Genomic DNA, 18609 nt, shown 5'->3' on the forward strand with positions numbered 1-18609 from the left:
AGTAAATATATCGTAATGCTTTTTGTTAGTCGAGAATCGACGGTAACATTGGAAAAGCGAAAGATGACACCTGATAATCTACATAGTCGAAGATCTACTCAATGCACCATACGTACAACCGATACAAAGGAATGTGCCTCTCGATTGTTGTTCTACGATTACCAAAGCAATCCATACTCGATTATTTCGTTACTAATTCGGGAAAGACCTCTAATCATCGTCTGCAGGAGGGCCGCCGGCCCTCGCGCAGGTCTAGCGGCCCTCTCCCAAACCTGGGCGAGGGTCGGCGATGCTCGCCCAGACCGGGGCTAGGGCCAGCAACCCTCGTCAAATCTGGGAGAGGGTCGCCCAACCCTCCTGGTTCTGGCGAGGGCCACCAGCCCTCGGCTCTGGTCGGCGAGGGTTGTCGGTCCTCGCTAAAGCGCCAGCGACCCCGCCGGCCATGGCCGCCGCCCCACCGGCGATGGGGCGGCGGCCACAAGCGGGTGAGGGCTACCAGCCCTCCCGTATTTTTTTTTTATTTTTTTTTATTTTAATTAAAATTTATATTAAAATTATTTTTGAACGAAAATGCCCTTGATCGGATGAGGGGGGGCTCGAGATCTACAGCCGGAGCAACGGGGGCGATTCCTCCGTCTCTGATCGGAGGAGCTCCCGTGGCCTCGCGCATTCGCCGTCCCTCTCGCGGTCTCCCATGGCCAATGGATTCGGCTCCGCTCATGATTTGGAGGTGCGCTCTCGATTAAGCTTGGTTGCTGGCGAAATCTGTTGGGAGTTTGATTGCGGAGCTGTTGCTTCAGCTCACTGCGTCTCTTCTGTTATGTTCGATTTCTAGGCAAGGTTGGATTAACTTGTGGTGGCTAATATTGTTGCTCAATTGATGAGATGCACCATTGGAATCTCTTTGCCGACTTCGAAGACGCGTACCCTCTTTTTGATAGGCATGCATGCTTGAGTTGCTGAGAGATTTAAATCTAGTTAAATCTTGCCAGCGGAAGGACAGCTTGTCATCGAGCAATTCAATCCGTTATCTCACAAGAACGTGGAATCATTGCCAAGTTCATTAGTGCAATCCTGACATCTCTTCGCCTCCGTGGAGTTTTCGGCGTCTTCGAGAAAATTGTTGTCCGTGCCACCTTGGCCTTGTTGGTCGGTATGTATGGGCGGCCTCCATGTTTCCTATGCGTGCCTAGACCCTTCGAGCAGGTTGATTTTGGCTTCCGCGACTTTTTCCTTGTCTTGGTTTAAGGCAGGAGCGATTGGCTTACTTAGATGGATTGATAAGTTTGGTTATTCGTAGGGTTTTGCTGTTTAAGAAAGACGATCGAGGGAGCTCTCGGTGAACCTCGCCGACTGGTTTTGCGATGTTTTTCAAGTCGTGATTGGGTAGAAAACCGTGCCGGTATAGCATCTTCGCCAGAGGCGGCCTATTTGCATGCCCGTTTTGGTTGATAATGCACATTTTTTTAAGTGAATCTCTAGATTGCATCTGACTTCTCTCTCGCCCCTGTAATCTTCTCATTCATAGATGGTTTTTTCTTGTATGTTGTTGGTTTTTAAGTGTTAGATGTTCATCCTCTTGTGCTTCATCTAAGTGTCATGGGGTTTCTACTGAGACTAATACTCGGGTTCATCATTCCTTCATGTTTGATGTGCGTTGCTTCGCAGAGTAATTTTTTTTATTTATGCTGATTTGGTTTTGCCTTGTCCATAACTCCTATCATGTGAATTGACTATCCAGAGAAGATAGCTGAAAGGTATTTGGTATGAGAAAATCAAAGGGATAATGACTCAAATAGTCATTGAACTTTGACTCAATATGTTACATGATCCATAAACTTTTAATTTGTTCAATGCGGTCTATGAACTGTAGCCTAATGTTCAATGTGGTTCCTGAATTTTTAATGAAGGAACAGTTGGGGAGAAAGTTAAACAATTCAACCTCGGCACCAACCGGCCACTGTATTCGAGCAATATAAGCCCCAAAGACAGTAATTATAGTGTTGGAAAATTCGAAACAAGGTAGCAACAAGGCCCATGAATATCACGTGGAAAACCCAATGCAATAAAAACTATGGACCGCTCGAGAAACTTCCACTAATCACCAAGAATCAATAGGATACACGATAATTCATCTCGAGTCATATACAATTAGAGGCTCGAAACATCAATAATATAAGGGATATGTACACTACAAGTCCTAAAACTTGTCACGAAAATGCAGTTAAGTCCTAAAATTTTTAAAAACTGCAATTAAATCCTAAAACTTATTAAATTGATGCAATCTAGTACTAAAGTTAATACTGTCAATTTTTCTAACGGAAAATGTTGACATAACATTTTTAAATTAATTTTTCTCTCCTACGTGCAAATTTTTTTTTATTGTTTTTTCCTTTAAATCTTATATAAATAATTTTACAAACTTAAAAAAGCTAAAATAATTAAAGAGAAATGGAAAAAAAGAGGGCATGGACTCGCTGGTGGGCACTGTCGCCGCCCATTGTTGGAGGGGTCAGCGAAGGTCGCCGACCCTGGGCGAGGGTGGCTGGCAACTCTCGCTAGGCTTGAGCTAGGCTCGCCGACCACAGGCGAGGTGTCGACTAGATCTGGGCAAGCCGCATTGGCCCCAAGCAAGGCTTGGCGAGGTATCACCCAAATAATTAAAAAATGCCACGTAGGAGAGAAAAATTAATTTAAAAATGTCACGTCAACATTTTCCATTAGACAAATTGATGGTGCTAACTTTAGGACTTGATTGCACTAATTTGATAAGTTTTATGACTTGATTGAATTTTTTGAAAATTTTAAGATCAAATTATATTTTCGCGACAAGTTTTAGGACTTGTAGTATACATTTCTCATAATATGACAATATATCATCATCATAATAGTGGATTAACACAAAGGGTTAAGAAAAATCTAACCACTGTCATAAAAAATGAGAGATAATTTGGAGAAGGATTTCAATTATTAGAGCATTTGCATTGTAACTCTTGATTTCACGAACAACATAGCAAATTCTGACAATATTTCACCGTCGAATCTTCTTGGTAGTTGGCTGCCTTTTCTCCTCTCCAAATCGGCGAACTCTCTCCCTCTTCTTTTTTTTTTATAACTTTTCTGTGGTCCCTCTTGCCCGTTCAAATCTCTCATCTTTTCTTTCTTTCTTTCTTCTGCTTCTTTAATAATGATGAGTTGGGTCCCAGAGGGGGACCGGCCCAACAAATCTCCTCCTTCACCTTGTAAGGGAAGCTCCCTCATGTCCGCTTTATTTATACAATAATCAAGTTTTACCATGGATTAGATTTTGGTCATCATATAAATCTATTATTATTGGTGTGGACTTTTTCAAGTAGAAAGATTTTCTTTTCTAATTTCTCGAAAATCCAGTGACATTTCACATCAATGTCCTTCGATCTTGAATATAGCACTCGGATTTTTTACTAAGGTAGATAATACTCATACAATCACAATACAAAATAAATTTCTCTTGCTTCAAACCCAACTCTTATAGGAATTCATTCATCCACGAGAGTTCCTTACCTCAATCTGTAATAGCAATACCTGACGTAATTTAGTAGTCTACTTCAGTCATAGACAATATCACACATTTTTATAATCTTGATTGCTAAGAAACTGCCTTCTCGGCAAAAGTTACAATGTAACCTGACGTGGACTTTCGAGATATGCATCTGAGTAACCAATCAACTTGGGCTTTCCTTTTCCATTGACCTCAGCATGTCATATAGGACGGTTAGCGATGACTGGACATCACATCAACAATTTCCTATGGCAATTGATCGGAAGAACTACATTAAAATTTTTCGCAAAGGCTTAAGACTACATTGGCAAAATTAAAAAGTTTAAAATTGAATTGGTATCCGTCCAATAGGTTTACGACCAATTGGATAATTCTTCCCTAATTAGCATGGCAAGAAAAAATATGACGAGAACCTTTCGGAGGATGAACGTGATGGCTTTTGATTTCAAACAATGTGCAACAACAAGAAAGAGAAAATAGGAAGGAAAGAAAAAAAATGGATAATGCTTGCTCGAATAGGGTTTTGAAGGGCATCCTGGCCGATTCATTACAATAGGTGGTTTTTAGTAAAAATGGTGTGAAATTAGTCTCATATTTCCTCTATTGATTCTTACAGAACTCAATCAACCGTTCGAAAAAAAAAAGAGAAAATAGAAGAAAAAAGGAGCTCCAATGAATGAGCCTATTTGTAGGTCTCCATGTGTGTATGTATATAAAAGTACGGTAATATAATTGTAAACACATAAAAAAAAAGTTGCGCATACTATTAAACATGACATTATGAAATACAAGAGAAATCTCGAACATAGCATTATTTAATGTATCAACATTATTGGAACCGATAATATTGACTAGAATGAATGCGTTTGCGTTTTGAAACAATAATCTTATATTTTTTTTTGCTAGAAAAACAATAATCTTATATGTTACAAAGTAGAGAATAAACTTGAAAGAGTGCACGTAGATCATTATGTAATGGCTATAATGAGCCGCCCCGTCCTAATACAATCTTCTCTTCTTTGGCATGTAGTATGCTTATGACATGCAATTTTTCAATTTTCATAATGTTGCGAAGCGAGCTATTATAGCAAGAGCCTACATGAAAACATTGATGTCCTCCCACCTAGCCAATGCTCAAATCTTGCTAATGATGGCAGAGTATATACTATTGACTATGAGGAGAGTCCTAGGGCTTCGCTCTTTTCTCTCTCTATCGGCAAATCCCTCTCACCTCCCAAAAACTCTTCACTTTTTTGAAGCTCTCCCGGTCCTTTTTTTTTTATTGCTTTGATTGTCTTTTCTTTTTTCTCTATTTTGGGAGTTTGTGTGTGATAAATTTTTGCAACTGATATTGGATGAACGTGGAGATTAGTTTGGCCATTTGTCCGGTCGATAATCACTGATGAGGATGTTTGTGACATGGCTCTACAACCTCTTCAAGATTAGGCCACTCTCCTGTCTAGATTGATATGGAGGTTTTACTCTCCCAAACTAAATCTAAATATAAACATGGAAGTTCCTTACAAGTATTCGATTTGTATTCTTTCTGATGTTTCTACACAACGATGATAATAAGGACATTGAATCTAGACGCGAACCGCAAGCTGTTACAAATGGAGTTTGAGATATAAGCACGTGCTCATCACTGAATCTGATAATCGACTACCGAACGGTGACGGATCTATTATTGAGGGATGAGAGCGTACCTCTAGTTGCAAACTATGCTTTGTTATTTGCATTTCGGTATTTGCTTTGCTAGGCTTGAAAACCTTCAATGTGCCTGTCGAGTATTATGGAATCTTGCTTTTGACCCAAAAAAAGAATATGAAGAAATAAATCAGATTTTTTTTTACGTTTATGTATATATTTTCGAAGTTTGACGAGGGCATGAAAGCTCATAAAGCATGTTTAGGTGAGCAGAGCAGTTGTGAAAATGACCCGACTATGGTCTATGAACTAGGAGGCCATGACTATCAACCACTACTGAACTACATGTCATTCATGGACATCAGAATCGAACTATAGAAAAGAGCGAGATCAGAAGCTTATGCACTCTATAATAATCAATCAATCATAATCAATTAATTAACTTATTAATCAGGGGCAAGTGACCAAAACAAGGACATCGTCCAAGCATGGGAACTGGAAGCGTGCAAAGCTTGGTAACAAGGCGAGTATGGACCATTCAATCATTGCAGAGCCCATCACCAAGTGACGAGATGAAGATTTTGGATCTTCCCATGGTCCATTCCACGGATTAAATATGTCCGATGGATTTCATTGCTAGTCACGGAACGATTGGTCATGCACGTCGAGAAAAGGAAGTATTTAAACTCATCGAATCGTCCGAGTAGGCCAAGCTGTTTGTATATCAAAAGGCACGAGCTTTGGAGATGTGTCTTGATTCCGTCGATCACAACGTCCATAGACCAATTTCCTCAGTGAAGATGCGAGCGTGACAACTAATGCTTCTAGTTTTCAACAAGAAGGACAGAACATCATCACTACGTACACTGTACATTAGACCGGGCACAATGAATTCACTCTGTACTAACATGGATTCAAACGTTTGTAGGGGTGTCACAAGGTCTGAAACCGCTCTGCTAAACTTGGGCGCATGCAAAACTCGTGCAAGCTCACCCTTGTCAACCCTAATGGAGGTAAGGTGAAGAAAAAGGACGAAAAGTGAAGACTGGACGTTTCTTTACGAGACCCAGCAGATCAAATTTCCTCTGCGACCAGACCAGACAGATAGAAGTTAAAATATAGACAACGGTGATTACAAAAGGTGTAGTTGAGTTGAATATGACCCCACAAAGAAGTCACAATCACCTCCGAGAGCAGAGACGGTTCTTGTTTTGGTTTACAAACAAAAATGCATAAAATAATGGGTGTGTGTCTGTGTCTGTGTGCGTGCACTTTGTTGCAGAGTCGGCGAGAAATCTGGAGATGTCAAGAGGGTAAAATCAAATAAAGAAAGCAGATGGAGTAGAGACGAGGGACGAGCAGGCATCAGAGCCATGTATCGATCCCCATGCAAAGGAAAAAGAAAGATTATTTTAGCTTTACATTTCGACGTCAATTCAGTCACTGTCATCGTGTTTCGTGCCATCTTTCCTGCTCTTGCTCTTCTCCATAAATATACTCTTTTTAAAAAATATTTTTCCGGAAGTCATTTTCCCGAAAAATATTTTTCCGGAAGTTGTTTTCCTGAAAAATATTTTCTCGGAACATAATTTTCCGGTGTTCGCGATCAATATGAAAAAGTTTCGAAAAATATTTTTCGCCGCGGCCGGCAGCGGGCGGCGGCGTCCGCGCCGGCGGCGGTGTCCGGCGGCCGGCGATCAACGGCCAACGTCCGGCGTCCAGCGTCCGGCGCGGCGGCCGGCAACGGCCAACGTCCGGCGTCCGGCGTCCGGCGGCGGCGGCCGGCAACCAACGGCCAACGTCCGCGGCGGCGGCGCGCTCCGGCAGCTGGCCGGGCCGCGACCCGGCAGCGGCGGCCGGCGACCTTAGTGAAGAAGAAGCTCCGGAAAATGATTTTTGCTTTTGAAGAAGCGGAAGTCATTTTCCGTAGACTTAAGCTATTTTGTGAGGGGGGAAGGAAAATATTTTCTCACGGAAAACTTTTTCCGTCCCCCGAACACCGGAAAATCCGAAAAATATTTTCCGGGAGAATATTTTCCGCCAAACGAACGGAGCCTTAATTTTACTCGTGTTTCGTAAGTGGCTGTCGCGCACTGCAAGATTCAAGAAGCAGATTTGCACCATTTGGTCAGTGACTGGTGTTTCGATGGTGATGACAGGTTTTTCTTTTGTGATTCCAGACTCGTGAAAACAGGTTTTCACTTGGGCATTTTTGCCCGTTCATTTTCATGCAAGTTCCCCTTTTACTTTCTTCCTTTTGGTGTGTGAATAGATGACGTTTTGCAGGTGTCTATAAATGGCACGATTCTGGGCATCGGCAAAGGGAACTTATTGCAGGCTGTGTAATCAATTTAGTTTCCTTCAGGTGGTTTGGACGTAAGGACAGCTTAAGAGCAAAAGGAAATGTCGTTAAGGAGATGATTCGTTCGTCGGCAGATTTGGTAAAAAAGATGATACCCACAAGCTTGGCCCAAAGATTGATGGCTCCACCATTTTGGGCTTTCCGCATCTATAATGTATTCACAAGAGCGGATTGATTCTTTCAAAGCCCAGTTTGGCCTTTTGGTGTTGCATTTCTTGGGCCAGGCCTTCTTGCATTGTGGGAAAGAGTCGAGGAAATTTACTATAAGTTCATCTTGTTCTCGTCAGAGAGCTAGATCTATTTAAAGCATGCATCAGTGCATCTATGCAACAGAGACAGAAAACACACGGTCATCATGCGACACACTAATTGAAACAATAAGCCAGTAACAGAGAGGACAAGCTTTACAACAGACAGTTATTCCATGACATAAACTTGTATTTGTTCCAACGTACACACACATCACCACACTATCTCATCTCCCAGAAACTTATGTGAAGACTTGCCTATGAGACATTAATCAGCCACCCTCTCAATTCATAGAATCCGCGCACGACTTGGCATGCACAGATCGAGGCTTTGCCGCCACCGTTCTGCACCTTGATTTCACCCTCTTATTCCTGGCCAGTCTCCTCTCCAAATCCTTCCCTCTTCCAGTCAATTCACATATCAAGTTCAACTGCTCTTTCCCCGCTTCCATCAGTTTCTCCATCATCTCCCTCAGTTTCTCGTTCTCTTTGATTAGTTTCTGATTGCCGTCCATCTCCTCCACAGGCCTGCTCCCATTTAAATCATCGAGACTAAGCAGTGACTGCCCGACTTGCTCAGCACCTTCATCTGAGATAGATTTTTCCAGAGCAACAACCACCTCCTCCTCGCGATTATCTCCTTGTTCATCCACTTGCTCTCCAACATGTGTTGTCAGGTCGATATCCTTCACATTTGCTGCAATCAATTCTTCCTTCTCCTAAGCTAGAGCTTCAACGTTCAACATCTCAGAGCAATTGCAGCTAAGATCAGCAGAGATAATGGCCTTATCTTCATTTTCATCTCGACAAGTTTCCACTGCGGGTCCTAACATCCCTAGCTGAGCTTCTTCTGGTCGAGGAGGCAAAAGAGTTTCATCGCTGATACCCTCTTCATGTCTCTGGCCACGTTCCGCTCCAATGGATGCATCCTGAGAAGAATCCTCACTCTTTAGAGAGCCAGCAGGTGACAAATCATCTGGTCCTGGTGCAACCAGTTGCTCTAGATGCACATTGTCAACTACTTCCGAATCTGAAGTCAATGCTTTGGGCACTTCCAGCTGCTGCGTCTCAATGGTCAGTTTGCCAAAATTTTCTGGAGAAGTAACAGCATCGCTACCTTCATCGCACTTATCATGTCCATTGAGCACAGAATCTACTTTGCCAAACTTATCATGCATGCTAAGCACAGAATCCGCAACATCTTCTTCTGCAATATGAATCTTGCTTGTTGCTTCCACTTCAGGTTCTCTTCCATGAGATATCAAGTCATCATCTCCAGTGCACAGGGTTGGGCCAGTAAAAGTATCCGGCTCCACTCCCGCACTGTCCGACGCCATGGCTACTTTCTCCTCATCTGCTTGTGGCAACGGTTGCAGAGCAGAAGTTCCTTGATCTTTGATCATAAACTCCATCTTTGTGCTGCTTCCATCTCCTGAATCGGATGCCAGCCTAATCTCATCTTCAACCATAGAATCATAGATACTTTTCTCCACCGTGGCCACCTCTAGTCTCTCATACTTTCCTCCAGAAGGATGCTCCGGATTAGTCTCTATAGGCTTTATAATGTTGACCACAGATGGTTCGCCATCATCAATTTCGTTTAGATGTCTGAAGTCCTGTACAGGACAATGCTGCAAGGCAGCTTGTTGCGACTCCACATCCAAGGATGCTGATGTTTCCCTTTTCAAATCCTTGACTGCCACTTGTGTCTGACCATCAATGATACCCGAGCATGCATTCTCTGAGGGTTCAGATACCGAATTTCCAGCCTTGAGAAGTTGCAGTTCGTCTGATTTAATTTGACCGCCAATGTTCTCACTAACTGAAAGGCTCTCTTCAAACTGTCTCTTTGCTTCCTCATGGTGTTCTTTCTTGCTGACCGTACATTCATCATTCCTTGCAGTATCAGAGTTATCAACAGATTCCTCCAGGCACTTCATTGTCAAAGAATCGAGTTTCTCCAGCAAAGTAACTAGCTCCCTCGCCAATGATTTTCGAATATCTCGCAAATTAGGATGTAATCCCTGGAGCTCTAGAATCAACAAAGAGAACTAGAAGCATCTCACAGAAATAAGTCCATAAAAAGTTTTCAGCTATCCATAGCAAAAAGCAAACTCAAAGACATACAGTTGAAAAGGGTTAAGATGAGCACTCTTTTGTAAAATCTTCAGTTGCAGTGTCCTAGCATCCAAGTTGTGATAACCAATAACAGGGTTGTGTAGATTAATAAAAAGGTGTTCAAATATTGAAAGGCACTTCAAGATCTAATAAACCCAAAATATTCATGAAATAAAAAAAAGAGACGCTTGAAAAGCCACAGCATGATGAAGCCCTTCTCTCATCTCGATTCCCATTTTCCGACAATTCCGTGATTACCAATGAATGCAGGGCTCCTACCCTGCTCTCTTCTACCTACAGAGTTAAGTAAAATGTAAACAACTTAATTCATTATATCAACTGGCTTACCTGAATTGTATCAAGTCGTAGAAGAAGATTCATTATAGATTCTCCAATGAGTACTTTCTGCCTGTCAAGTTTCCCTTGATCAGGCAAAGTGTCATATGAAGATGCTAGCTGCTCGATACTCTTCCTTACCTTAGTCACCTCATCACGAACCTTCGCCATTTGCTTTAGTTTCTTCAGGGTCTCCCATTTCCTCACTTGGAAACCGCGATAGGCAGACTGAATGCGCATAGCAGCTTCTTCATCAGATAGAGTTCTTGAGGCTTCCAACTCCTTACATCTTTTTTCGGTGATTTCATCACCTGCAATTGTAGCTCCCTCGTCCTCTTTAATTTCACAAACCTCCTCCATCTCACTGTGGTCTTTGTTCTCTTTAATCTTTTCTGGATATTCAACCTGCAAACTGCTTTGTAAGTCTCCGTTATTGTTGTTGCTAGGACTAGGAGTTTCCTCCTTCACCTCAATGACTTTCACTTCTTTCCTTTTCGGGTGCTCCTCTGAAGTTCTGTTTATGCTTTGGGCGCGTGACTTTTGTTCGTTACTGTCTGTAGAAGATGCATCACTTGAACTGCGAGATTTTGTTTCAGAACTTGGAGGACTAGGAGATCTTGAACTACCATTGCGGCCTTTCTTCCTCGGCGAGGGATCAACTCTCAGACAAACTGGGGGCAACTTTGATGTTTTCGTCGGGGATGATGATGACTTTCTGGCATCAGATCCAGGGACTCTATCAACGAGGGTATCTATAGCTCTTTTTTTCAAGGCATTTGCTGCTGCTTCTTGAGAGTCTCGCGAGTTATTCTTGCCCACACAAGGTTCTATGTCTTTCACATGAATGTTCTTCTCCGCATCCTGATGGTGTGACCCAACATCATTTTCATAGTTTTCTTGCGGTCCTCCATCTGAAGTTTTATTATGATTGTTATGAATCTGCATCGGGAATACCGTGAAATTGGATTCAGGAGATTCCCGTGTATTGGCTTGTTGGTCCTTCTCAGCCCCTGCCTCCTCTTGTTTATCAAAAGAAGGAATCCAGATGACAGGAAATGGATAGCTACTTTCGTTGTCGCGCACATGCTGATTATGAGATCTTTTCTTTTCTCCTCCTGGTTTTGAATGGTCATGGTCACCCATGAAGAGAGGAAACCAACTATTCCACCCAGGTTCCTTCTGCAATGATGAAAGAGCTGGTTTCTTTTCCTGGGAAGCAGTATCAAGATCTATGATCCTTGGTTTGGCATCGATTCCCTGCTCTTTGTTCCTGTTATTTTCAGGTGGGATCCAAACAATCGGATATGGAAAGTTTCTCCAGTTCGCTGGCACCAAGGACTCTGAATAATTCTCACCCTTCTTGTCTGAATCTAGTGGCACCTGCTCTTCTATCTTGACACCCTTTTCGTTCTTTGGGTCACATACATGATTAGGGCATCCACAGCAATGGTGTTGTCGAACCACATATGGTCGTTCCAATGGATAAGCTGGTGGGTAGGGCAGTTCATAATGACTAGCAAAGGGTTCGGCATTCCCAGGATAAGGTCCCCAACCATGAAACGGTGGTGGCTGGAAAAAAGTGAGGGTAGGGTGGTCTGTGATAGTAGCTGGGAGTTGCCGTGTGGTTATAGCAAGCATGGCATGGCGCAGGATAGCTGCAATTACCGGCATAAGGGTATGGCAAGGGCTCACGTGGAACAGGAAATACGGTCGGGTTGATCCCCAGTTGAGGTGGAATCTCATCTGGCATTGCCTGTTGATGTTGCCTGCAAGGCGTTATGTAGCTCTGACGGGGATGAGAATCCGTGTATCCATAAGCAGGTGACATCTTGAGTGGAAATTTATGCATTTCTCACTCGGAAGTCACCGATATCGAATTTTTATTCTGTGCAATGAAGAATAAAACCCATCAGAAAAATAACATATATTGCCGAAGTAAAAGGAAAAGAAGATGTCAAAAATTGATCATGGACAAGCAGAACAAAGCAAGATAGCGCTGCTAGTAGTAACACCTGTCCTACGTAATGTTCCAGCAGAATCGTTCGAACCAGTAAAAGGTAATGCATACATACACAGTATTTAAAGCAGCACATCATCATCCTACAATTCTATGGAGCCAAGTTTAGCTGGAGAAGCAGACATGCCTTACAACCAAGATGGAAAATGGCAATTTTGCATGCCTCTTCTTCGAACGACGTATCTAATAACAAATGATCACCTCCAAAATTACTATTGAACAGTTTTCCAAGTAATATAGGTTGAAAGAGCTGCAGAAATTATCGGACACGAAACAGGAATGAGAGAAAGGCACCGGCGTATAATACTTCGCCATAACCTTAAACTTCAGAAGACTAAAAAAAATTGATGGAAAGCAGAAATCAGTTAGAAGGGACTCTTTTCCGCATAATTCTGAGTGTCCTACGAGATGGTCCGCAGAAATGCTTGGACAACAAAGGGAAGGTCATCGTGCCCTCAACATTTACCAATGCCTTTACCAAGAGCACGGACAATCACGAGATCCCACGGAGTACCTGGTGCCACGTGATACTCGATTCTTACTAATTCTGCTAGCCAACAACATGCTCTAATTCGACTAGATCACTTCACCGGCGATAGCGACAATAATAAAGAACATCCAAGCGGATGCTGCAGTCCCCCCAACGATGACCAGTTCCTGCTTTCGACTCTGTCGTAACCACGAGACAAAGACCGAATTCACAGGACAACATTCCTAAAAAGAAAATCACCATCAGATGGACTTCGCAATACACAGCGACGGCGTACGACACATATCCAGTCCTCCTCCGGCGAGAGGACACGCGAAAACGGGAAGCAGGGGAGCGAAGAGGAAGAGAAGAGGAAACCGCAAACTTACAGCTTGAGAAGGAGTCGTAAAAAGCGGGAAACGAAGACTGAAGGCTTGATCGTAAGTTGCGAAGATCCACCGGGCACAGGTCGGTCCACCCACCCAGACGACGACGGATCGTTGTTTTTCTCTGCCTCTCTCTCTCTCTTTCCTTTTTCGAGCTTTTTTCTCTTGCAGTTCAGATCGAGTTACGAAGTCGCGCTTCGGGTTGCTCGGCTTCGAGAGACCTCCTCTGCTTTATATGGAAGGAACCAGCGACGACGATGGAAGAAGGAAGAACGAAGAACAGAGTTACAGAGTAAGTAGACAAATCGAGATGTTTCGCGCCCTTTCTTCTTCCGGTCCAGTCTGGAGAAGCGTCTGGACATTTCCTGCGCCAGGTGGATCTTCTCTCGACACGTGTGCCAATGGTTGTTGACCTTTCACCCAAGCTTAGCTTCTTGCTCCTTCCGTGGGCCCCGGATAATATGGGCTCCATTCCATTCCATTTAGTGCCCTCATACGATTAAAGAAGTGATTAGACTTTTTTTTTTTTCCCTGCAAGTCTGAAAAATTCTTAGCGGTCCAATTTTCCACCTCCGCCGTTTCCAATTCGCGTATTGCCCATTTCTGGTGTGCCTGTGAAAGGTTAAGACTGCGTTCAATTCGGCTCTTGAGGAAAATCTTTGGGAAATATAAAAAAAAAACTTTAGGTTAAAGGGTATTTTCGAAATGAGTGTAATTTAGAGCATTGGGATACAATTTTGATTAAAATGTTCTTGGAAACAAACTACAACTTATAAAGTACTTTACCTATCTTTTTCTTTTTCTAAAAAAAAAATCCTCAAACCCTTTACCGAACTCTAGTGGAGAACTTAGGCTGCCGGCGTCTAAGGTTGCATGACCTTAGGTGAGGATCGCACAGCCTCAACTTTGAGGTCACTAGGGTCATGCGATGCTCGCCTGAGGTTCGCGATTTTAGAGGCAGTCGTTGCCCTTCGAACAAGACTCACCGGCAACGTAGGTAAAAATGGAATTTCAAAAGCTATAGCGTGGGCAAAGCAGAAAGAAAAAAATTGAATTAGCATTTCGGAAAATGCTCAAAATCCAAAACTGGGTTGGCCTTGCATTCTTTGAAAATGCAATGCATCTCTAAAAAGTTCTCTAAAAAAAATTGTTCCTTTTGTCCAAGGCCCTTTAAAGCCTGAAAACCAGAGCCTAAAAGCCCATTTGCAAAGTTCAACTAAACGCAACCCAAAAGATCGCTAGACAGTTGCTAATTGATTATATATGAAATTGGTTCTGGATTCTTTGGGAGTGGAGCGAAAACTGCATATGAACCAGGGAGATGAATAATTGGGCGAGAAATTACCAACCCTTCACAAACTGGGTTATCACAGGGGGGTCGAAACCCAGCCTAACAGGAATGGGGAAAAAGATGAAGCCGTTGTGGTGACTAAAATGATCAATCAATTGCCTAAGAGCGAGTACAAACAGCATACAATGGGTATTTCCAGAGATAAAAGAATATCGCATCAGTATCCAAAAGGAATGAACAGAATGAAGACCGTACATTCAAGCCAAACATCACCCCTTATTAACAAGCTCACTGTAAAGTGCTTGGATCAAGATCCTAGAGGGGTACATATCATCTAAAGACTACTCCAATACCAGAGGATAATTGCATAGAAAGAAGAAACTTTACAACGACTTGACCACAAGACGAGAATGGTGACGGCCAGTGTCTATGTTTATTTGGAATTCATGATACAGCACTAGCCTTCATCTTAGGCGTCTTTGTTTTGACAAAGAAGGCCGATAGCATGCTTTTGCTGCGAGCAGGGGCACGAACAATCTCCCGCCGATTTGGATTATCGAATGACCTGAATGTTGACAATGGTTTGGTGCCCTCCCAAGAATCCTGAAAGAGAACAGAGTCTTCTGTGAGTAAATTTGATGCTTTGAACAATTCTTCAAAATCCCAATGTACCGTGGTGGCAGCAGAAGAGCTCCACAAGATGACCTTTCGTACATCATCACTCACCACCTCATAGATGAGAGGTAAAACAATTCACACCAGTCAACATATCTACCAGAGACAGACTACAGCGTAACCTACTAAACAGACCCAGGAATATCTTCAATCTTGTAAAGTAACAAATTACCCTGTGTGCAGCACCGATTGATGGCGGGACTGCACCATAAGTAGGACCTCCTGTTAGAACTTGCAGATGACCCGCCGAGAATCTTGTCAGAGCATTCTCGCCATTATCTACACAGATGACAAAATGAACACAATGGGAGATCCTTCTTGTGCGCAGTAACAATGTCAGGATGAAATCACAAAAAGCTTGATAGAAGAAAAATAGCAACACAGGACACACCGAGCAGATGAAAGACTTCGGGCTTTTTTACATAATCTTCAGTGCTGCAAATGAAGCAGAAATTAAGCACCGTCCTGTTCTTAAGCAAGAGAATTAGTAAAGCACAAGCTGACTAATTACCTTGCTGAAGCATTTTGAGTTCCTTTCAACGAGGACTTTGTTTCTGACGCTAAATGCCAAGAAAGTGTTTTTGCAGCAGGGGTACCTAGGATAAAAATGATCCAGCTTCATGTTGGAAAAGAAAAGTAGTGCAAAATCGTACAAGATTAAAGTAAATAGCTAAAGTGCAACACTGTAAGGTCCACATACCTGAAGGCTGAAGACGAGATCTAGGTTGAAAATGATTTTGTCTGACATCTTTCTGAATTTGTGGACTGAAATGCACTTTCTTATTGACAGAATCTAGCTCATTTGGAATACGAAAAAGTTAAACATTGTACAAAGATCGAGAGTATGCGATTAAGATAAGCTAACAGAAGAGACACAAAATTAACAAATTTCTCATAATCCAGGTCAGCACCTCAGGATTGTAAACAGTCTTACTTGGTAACATGTAGTGCTTGTGATGTCGGGGAATAATCGCCAACAACTGCTGCTGCCGGAGGCCTTCCTTATCCGTGTATGTTTGGCATGTAAGAAGTTGCTGAGGTGTACAAAAAGATCAATTACATCTCTATCATGTAGTCAGTCGCACATGATTGTACTGTTGATCTAACGGTAGAAATAGTTTACCTGATCAAAACTAGTGACCTTTAGCTCCATGACTGTGATATCCAAAGATTGCTGCTCAATAAGGTCAGTTAATTTATAAGCCACTGTTCCAAGGTGATCGACAGCATTGACCAGGGCTCGTACAGCATAATCTTTCAGGTTGTCCAATACCCTAAGTTCACCAGTGAGCCAAATTTCATAGATTAACCAACGAGCTTAATTGTGGATAAGACATTGAGAAAACAAAGACAAGCACAGCAGTCCAGAAGTTAGCTCGAGAATCCATGTTCAACAAAACTATAGATATGGCTGTCAAATCATCAGGAGGTTGTGTCCTGTGATGTAGATCGAGACAAGAACATCAAATGCAAGAATCTACTCTAACGTTGTAAACGGAGAATAGTAGTTTTCAAATTATTTTGCAAGAATCTACTCTAAAGTTGTGTCCTCCGGCAAAGTTGGTCGATGGAGCACTTTCTAGATCTCCAATCTCATCAAATTAAAAAACAATCTTTAGGAAACGACATTATTAAAATAAGAACAGAATGAAGATCACCTTCCTAAAATTTACCAACAACACAAAATAAAAGACCACCATTCTTTCTAAGTGAGACTCACCACTCCATGTTTTACATATCATAAATGATCATTTCGAGAGCCATTAGCCAAAAAAAAGTTCTTAACTTCCTGAATGACAAAACTGAAATCTGACATACAGACCCCAAACATTCCAGCTCCATGAACCAGGTCTTTTTACATGGACTGACACTACATTACAATATAACCACGACCACTTGACATGACCCACAACCAAATAGATACGTCTTTCTATAGATAGCAAGATAAGCACTATATTATCTTGAACAATGAAATGGGCAAAAGTGCAAGAAGAACGCTTCTGCGGTAAGATGAAAGCATAATAGGTATCATGTCGTAAACAAGTTATTCGTATCTAACATTTCAAGTCTTTCAGCCTTGCAACATCAAATCTGCATGTTCCCAATGAATTGGAGAACAGCAGCACTTCCTTATCTAAGAAACACAGGAATAGGTGAGGTTCAGTCGCCATCCATCCGAGTTCGGGACTGCTTAGGGTCATCATCTAAAGGCACCACCGCAAGCAAATCATCAGCTGTTCGGATTCTACACTTTCAACCAGATAGACCGTCTGGCCGTCGGCCATACACCGACAGGTTCCAAGAAGTCAATCACAAAACGCCTCAATTGCCACTACTAATACTAACAGGCGTAATAACGGTGCGACGATGAGATCGTACATTTGTTTTTGCTCGCTATTGAGATACGACTTCTCGCAGTACTCCGCAGCCGAATAGAGCTGAGGCCTCAAATTCTTCAACTCCTGCGACACAGCACCAACACGGATACAAGCCTCGATTAATCACTCCCGACAAAATCAACAACTGGCAATCAAACTCTCAGCGATTGCGCACAAAGCTGTAAAGTCAACCGGCGACCAAAACCTCTCGAAACAGATCGAGCTCGAGCACCAAAACAAGCAACGGATCCCTCAATCCTCAGCATCCTCGCGGAAAGCAACCGCAACAAGTAAGGATTCGAACGAGAGAGAGAGAGAAGGAAACCAACCTGCAAGGCCTTGACGAAGCTCTTGCTCCGCTCCATGGAGACCTCGTCGAAGGTCATGGCCGGATTCTCCGACCTCGGCCGCTCCGTTTCCATGGCGGCCGCCGCCCCCCCCCCCACCCACACTAGACCGAGCTCAGCCTCGAAGCAGGGCGCATCGGGATCGCCGCGAAACCCTAGCGCGAACCCCCGGGAAGGATCCTCTGACAATGCCCGGGGGAGGCGGATTGGAGGAGGAGGAGGAGGAGGAGGCGGGCGAGATTCCGGAGTCTCCTTTGGTGAGATGGCTACACCAACAAGAACCAAAACCAAAAACAAATTCTCACGGTAGAGAGAGAGGGAGAGGGGATAGAGTGAGAGAGAAGCAAGGATGCAAGGAGTGCGATTTGGAGTGAATGGCAAGGGAAAATGACGCAGCCACAGAGAGCGAGCGTTTAAGAGAGAGAGAGAGAGAGAGAGAGAGAGAGAGAAGCTGTTTTATATTTGGTGTGTGGGTGGGTGTGTGTGGGCGTTCGCGGTAGTTGGCATTTGCACAGTGCACGGGCTTCTCTCCCCAAGCGACCGGGGCGGTGGTTGTCCCCAGCAAATATATTACAAAAGGAAGCGGAAAAGTCAGAACTGCCCCTACTGTCAGGGACTGTGTCGGGTCCGCGGGGTGGGGGGGGGGGCTTTTTCGGGACGTAGAAAATGACAAAGCAGACGGTCCTGAGCTATGTAGTCCCTGACGGTCCCTGAACTATTGATTTAGCTAATCTGAATTTTTGGTACATATTTAATTTATTTACCGAACTATATAGTTCTTTCATTAGTTCAGA

General features: G+C 43.1%; 2 protein-coding genes across 2 annotated transcripts; both read right to left on the reverse strand.

Annotated features, from left to right (window-relative positions):
* Positions 1–8082: 8082 nt before the first annotated feature.
* Positions 8083–13403, reverse strand: LOC130140064 (BAG family molecular chaperone regulator 6-like). Its single transcript, XM_056318426.1, has 4 exons — positions 13128–13403; positions 10265–12137; positions 8617–9822; positions 8083–8517 (listed from the first exon to the last, which is right to left on the reverse strand). Exons 2-4 carry the CDS (start codon positions 11993–11995, stop codon positions 8083–8085), a joined length of 3372 nt encoding a protein of 1123 aa, XP_056174401.1. The 5' UTR covers positions 11996–12137; positions 13128–13403.
* A 1246-nt stretch (positions 13404–14649) lies between these two features.
* On the reverse strand, positions 14650–18211 carry LOC115667186 (protein ABIL1). Its single transcript, XM_056318606.1, has 10 exons — positions 17798–18211; positions 17470–17552; positions 16214–16364; positions 16025–16124; positions 15791–15883; positions 15602–15686; positions 15482–15525; positions 15236–15369; positions 15088–15144; positions 14650–15018 (listed from the first exon to the last, which is right to left on the reverse strand). The coding sequence occupies exons 1-10, from the start codon at positions 17888–17890 to the stop codon at positions 14860–14862; spliced, it is 999 nt and encodes a 332-aa protein (XP_056174581.1). The 5' UTR covers positions 17891–18211; the 3' UTR covers positions 14650–14859.
* Between the last annotated feature and the right edge of the window lie 398 nt (positions 18212–18609).

Source organism: Syzygium oleosum, unplaced genomic scaffold, assembly GCF_021117445.2.
Source record: "Syzygium oleosum isolate NSW1041296 unplaced genomic scaffold, Sole_v2.1 Sole_v2.15, whole genome shotgun sequence".
Lineage (NCBI taxonomy): Eukaryota > Viridiplantae > Streptophyta > Magnoliopsida > Myrtales > Myrtaceae > Syzygium > Syzygium oleosum.